At 47.7% G+C, this 4,976-nt stretch overlaps 1 protein-coding gene across 1 annotated transcript; it reads left to right on the top strand.

Annotated features, from left to right (window-relative positions):
* Positions 1-802: 802 nt before the first annotated feature.
* On the top strand, positions 803-3,712 carry LOC308318653 (E3 ubiquitin-protein ligase BRE1B-like; the record flags this gene model as incomplete). The annotated part of the gene is made up of 1 exon (XM_080768277.1): positions 803-3,712. The coding sequence occupies one exon, from the start codon at positions 803-805 to the stop codon at positions 3,710-3,712; it is 2,910 nt and encodes a 969-aa protein (XP_080624403.1).
* Positions 3,713-4,976: the final 1,264 nt, after the last annotated feature.

Consider the following 4,976-nt stretch of genomic DNA (forward strand, 5'->3'; position numbering starts at 1 on the left):
TTGAATCTCTCCATTTTTGAGGGGCGCTATGTCCTAGCCTGGCTAATAACCTTTAAGCCAGACTGAATCAGCCGTTGGCAAAAAAAATTGCCTGCTGGCGACAGTGTGATTTGAGTCTGGGTTATTAGCCAGGCTAGCTATGTCCAGCTTTTTTTTATCCCACGAATTTGTAACCCATTTTTCACCCCTGTGCCAATCATCTACTGTGATCCTGGGCTCTACACACCCTCCGCCAACCTGGGGAGAGCAACGGACTAAGCTATGTCTAGCTTTGAGGGTTTGTGTAAACAAACATTGGGTTAATACAAACATTGCGATTGCATGCCATTGACAATGAATGGCCAGCTTTGAGTTTGTGTAAACACAAACATTTAAGACGAAGGTGAAGACGCAAATTGTGATTGGCCGGAATGACATCATGTATCGCCTCACTTCACACAGGTGTGATTTTTAAGCTGCAGAATGCTCGTGTCATCAACGTTCGTGTTGGGCAAGTGCCCAAAAATGGAAGTCCATGACATCAGAATGACCTCCAAATACTCTGATTGGCAATATGGGTTAACCATTGATGTAACAGTTGACAATACACCCCTTTGCTAATAGCCAAGAATTAGATTATATTCCATTTAGATTAGATGATGACACTGAATGTTAGACTGACAGCGAGTCAACTCCACTCGCCAATTTATTGCATAAAAGCACTTTGGGATGTGAGGAATATAGCCTGCTCTCCAGTATAAAAAGACAAACCGGGTAGCAGCTAGATGTTGCAGTCTTTGATGCTACGGGTGAATAAGTCAACATGACAGATTCTGGCAGGGGGAAGCGACCCCCAGGAGGAGACAGTCCCCTTTGCCCACCTGAGAAGAAGAACAAAAAAGGAAAGGCAACAACCACCCTCATTGAACCTTTTCGCATAGGGCCAGTGTCCTCCACAGAGGAAATGGACATGAAGGTGATTCACTTCCAGACAAGGAAGCTGTATGAGCGCTTGGAGCAGCGCCAGGCGATGGAGGACGAGCTGCGAGGAAAAATTGAGAAGCTTGAGAAAAGACAAGCCACTGATGACACCATACTGCTGACTGTCAACCGCTACTGGTCTCAGTTGGAAGAGAACATTCGTGCACTGAGCCAACGCCTCAAGCCGGAACCTCCAGCAGCACATGCTCCTGACCCTCCCCTGGGCCCTCCCTTAGACCCTGTCTCGATGGAAGTGGGAATGATTCCACCATCACCAGTGGAGCAACAGGAGGACAATCAGCAGGAGACTTGGGGGCGTCAGCCCCCGGCTCCTCCTGATGTCTTGGTGGAGACGTACACAGAGCTGGGGTGGGAACGCACAACCAGTGCTCTGCCTCGTCCTCCCCTTAGTGAGAATGCCAAGTCCCTCCTAGCCACACTGGACCACAGCAGTGAGGATGAGCTCCGTCTGCAGCTGCAGGACCGCATGCAGTTCAGCACAAAGGCCATCGCCTGCTTGATGTGTGCCTTCGACAGGCTCCACAACTGCATTTCTGAGCTCTGCAACCATGTTCAGGAAGCAGTGTGTGAGGGTGACAGCCGATCTGACATCATCAGTCTGAACCGCACACTGACGGAGGAAAATGTCTGGCTGCAGGACCTCACCTGCTTCCTGCAGGGACGACACCACAAATGGTCTATGGAGTACAACGAGCTGGTGGATAAGGTTACAAGCTCAGAAACCAGGGTGTCTGAGATGGAGACGACTGTAGAGCACCTGCAGTGGGACATGGAGAAGCTCCACGAAAGGGAGCAAAAGCTCAACGAGCGTCTGGCTGAGGCCCTAGAGCAGTTGAACACGGCATACAACAGTTTAGACAGCTCAGGAGGCCTACCTGGTGGCCAGAAGATCACTCTCACTATTCAGACGTTTCAGAGTCTGACTGCTGAGTTGGAGCACAACCAGAAGTTGGCTAACGGCCGCATGGCGGAGCTAGAAAAGCTACAACTGGAGCTCCTAGAGGCTGTGAGGGAGAGGGAGAAACTGAAGATGGACCTGATTAACATTCCTGAGGAGGTGTTGAAGGAGAGCCCAGAGTTCAAGTGTCTCCAGTCCCAGTTCTCCCTGCTGTTCGATGAGTCTGTGGAGGTGAAGACACAGCTGGACAAGGCCCAGGCCCTGCTGCTCTCAGCCAGGAATGCCCACCTCCGACGGATCCAACAAATGAAGAGTGACAAGCTATCCTTTCAGAAGAAGCTGGGGACTGAGGTCATCCAGCTGGAGGAAATGCTGGGCCAGGTGCGCAAAGAGTACGAGATGCTGTACATCGAGTTTGAGCTGGATCTAGCAGCTAACGAACAAGCAGCGCCCACCAGAAGAGAGGTGAGACACCTCATCAGCATTCTGCAAAACTACAACATGCACCTGAAGGGCAATGTGCAGCACTACAAGAGGAAGCTGCAAGCGACACAGATGGAGATTAACAAGCTAGGGTACCAGAGCGGAAACACTGCCACCGTCCTCATCCTGGAGATGATGAGCGATAGCACTAATGTGAAGAAAGAGGAGTTTGAGGAGAAGGAGGATGAAGAGGAAAGGAGAAAGGAGCAGGACAGGCAGCATGCCCATGAGAGAGAGCGGGAGGCCAAGAAGTGTGAGTGTGAGAGAGAGAGGAAGCACAGCGAGGAGCTGAAGGATTCAGACATGTTGAATATGCTGGGAGATGAGCTCAAGAAAGCCCAGGAATCCCAGAAGGAGATGAAGCCGTTGTTGGACATGTACAAGTCTGGCCCCAAAGGCAAGACGGACAAAGTCCAGCTGATGGCAGCCGAATTTATGTCCAAAACTGAGCTGGATGAACTGAGGGTGCGTGTGCGAGAGATGGAGGAGCGAGAGAGTAAGGAGAGCAAGAAGCTGGCCAAAAAGGACACACTGGGGAAGATCAGGGTGGCAGAAGAGACCATCGACCACCTCCAGAAGAAACTCACTGCCACTAAAAAGCAGCAGGAGTCCTTGATGAGTGAGCTGGATGTGACGTGCCAGGCATTTGAAGACATGCAGGAGCAGAACAGCTGTCTAATGTTGCAGCTCAGGGAAAAAGACGTCAACTTTCAGCCGATGAGCGAACTCAATAAGTCCAACCAGACATACAAGCAGCTGAGATTGGAGAAGGAGGAGCTAGCCGAGCAGGTCATGACCTTCAAGACCCAGAGGGATGCACAGCTGCTGGTTGTACAGAAGCTAGAGGAGAAAAGGGGCATCCTCCAGAGCTCTCTGGCTGCTCTGGAAAAAGAGATGGGGGTTCGGACTCAAGCAGTGGAATCCAGCAAGAGAAAGACTGTGGAAGCTGCTCAGATGGCAGAGGAACTGAAGGTGCAACTGGAACACACCCAGACCAAGCTCAAGGAGATCCAAGTCTCTGTAGCTGAGAAGCGCACTGCCCAAGAAAGGGAGAGTGGAACCCTCAAGCGAGCGCAGGAGGTTTTGTCCCGGCTGAGACGGAAGCTGGAGAAACAGAAGGTGGAGTTTTGCCCAGATTCTGAGGTCCTGCAAGAAGACATCAACCAGTACAAGGCTAAGCTGCAATGTCCGTGCTGCAACATGCGAGACAAGGACACGGTTCTCACCAAGTGTTTCCATGTGTTTTGCTACGAGTGTCTGAAGACACGCTACGGCACCCGGCAGAGGAAGTGCCCCATTTGCAACTGCGCCTTCGGAGCCAGCGATTTCCACCGCATCTACATCACCTAATTCCCAGAGATAAAGGAGAGGGGGAAAGAATAGTAGGTGGATAGAACCAAAGGAGAGTAAATTAACTGATTTATTCAGAGATGCAGGCATTCTCTCACACTCTCTCTCACCAGAAAGTGTTTTGTTCATCATTACCAATTGGTGCCATCGTTGGTGTGTCAGCAGATTTATTCATTTCATATACCGTTGCTGTCAGGAGGAAACCTCCTATAAATCCCTTTTTGAGGTTTTCGATTTGTTTGCATAAATCAGTGCTATTGATTGAACACCCTTTATGTCTGAGTGTTGTTTTGAAAACATTGAACTATAATGGAAGTAAAACACATTTTAGACAAAACATCTTAACTCTATTGGACCTCAGACTGTCTGGCTGCTAAAGCAACTAACTTTACCACTGCAAGTAATTAACAGTATATAAAGCCACAACACCAACTTTGATGAGGCAGTATTGCTTTTTTTTCCTGAAAAGAAAATATTTTTCATTTCCTGAAGAATCTTCTGACAGCAGAGATATAAAGAAAGATATATGGCATGAGAGAAACACTCACACTTATCGTAACCACATTAACTATTATGAAACATCAAATTAACACAATAACTCAGTTTTACTCACACTCAACAAGCAAACAGACTTTCTGGTCCTCGTTATTCGCACCGATTCAGATTATTGTCTAGCTGACTCCTCATGCCTGCTGCTCCTCCCAGAGCTCAACAGGGTCATAGAAGCCATACAAAATACTTTAAACACAACCCCAGAACACTGACTGTTATTTATTATGTAATTGCTATCCAGCTTAATACCAGTAGTTGACGGCAGACGCTGGCGCTTTGGCATGGGGGGGTCAGATCAACATGGAATGAATGCTGTACTGGCCATATAAGGAGCATGTCTTGAGTGTATAGGGGTTGATTAGGTAAGATCAACATTTGGAATGTCAGAACATTAAACAGAATATACCTATAGTATGCATGCACTATATTTTTCATAGAACATAAGAAAACAGAAACATTGGAGTAATTTTGCCAATTTGCCATGGTGAGGGAGACTAAATCGTTCATAAGCATGTAATTAAATGAGGATAATCTTTCCATTATTAATTATTTCGCCTTATAGCCTTGTGTTTCATTTGTGATTTTCTCGGAAGGGAGCTGAGCATGAACCTGTCATGGATAGGATAAAGACCACATACTTAACTTTATTCTTATGTCAAATGAAAGAGAACACATCTAATACATCTCAATGTTTGTGGAGTATATCAATAGT

The sequence above is a fragment of the Protomyctophum bolini genome (genome assembly GCF_963924005.1).
Source record: "Protomyctophum bolini genome assembly, chromosome: 7".
Lineage (NCBI taxonomy): Eukaryota > Metazoa > Chordata > Actinopteri > Myctophiformes > Myctophidae > Protomyctophum > Protomyctophum bolini.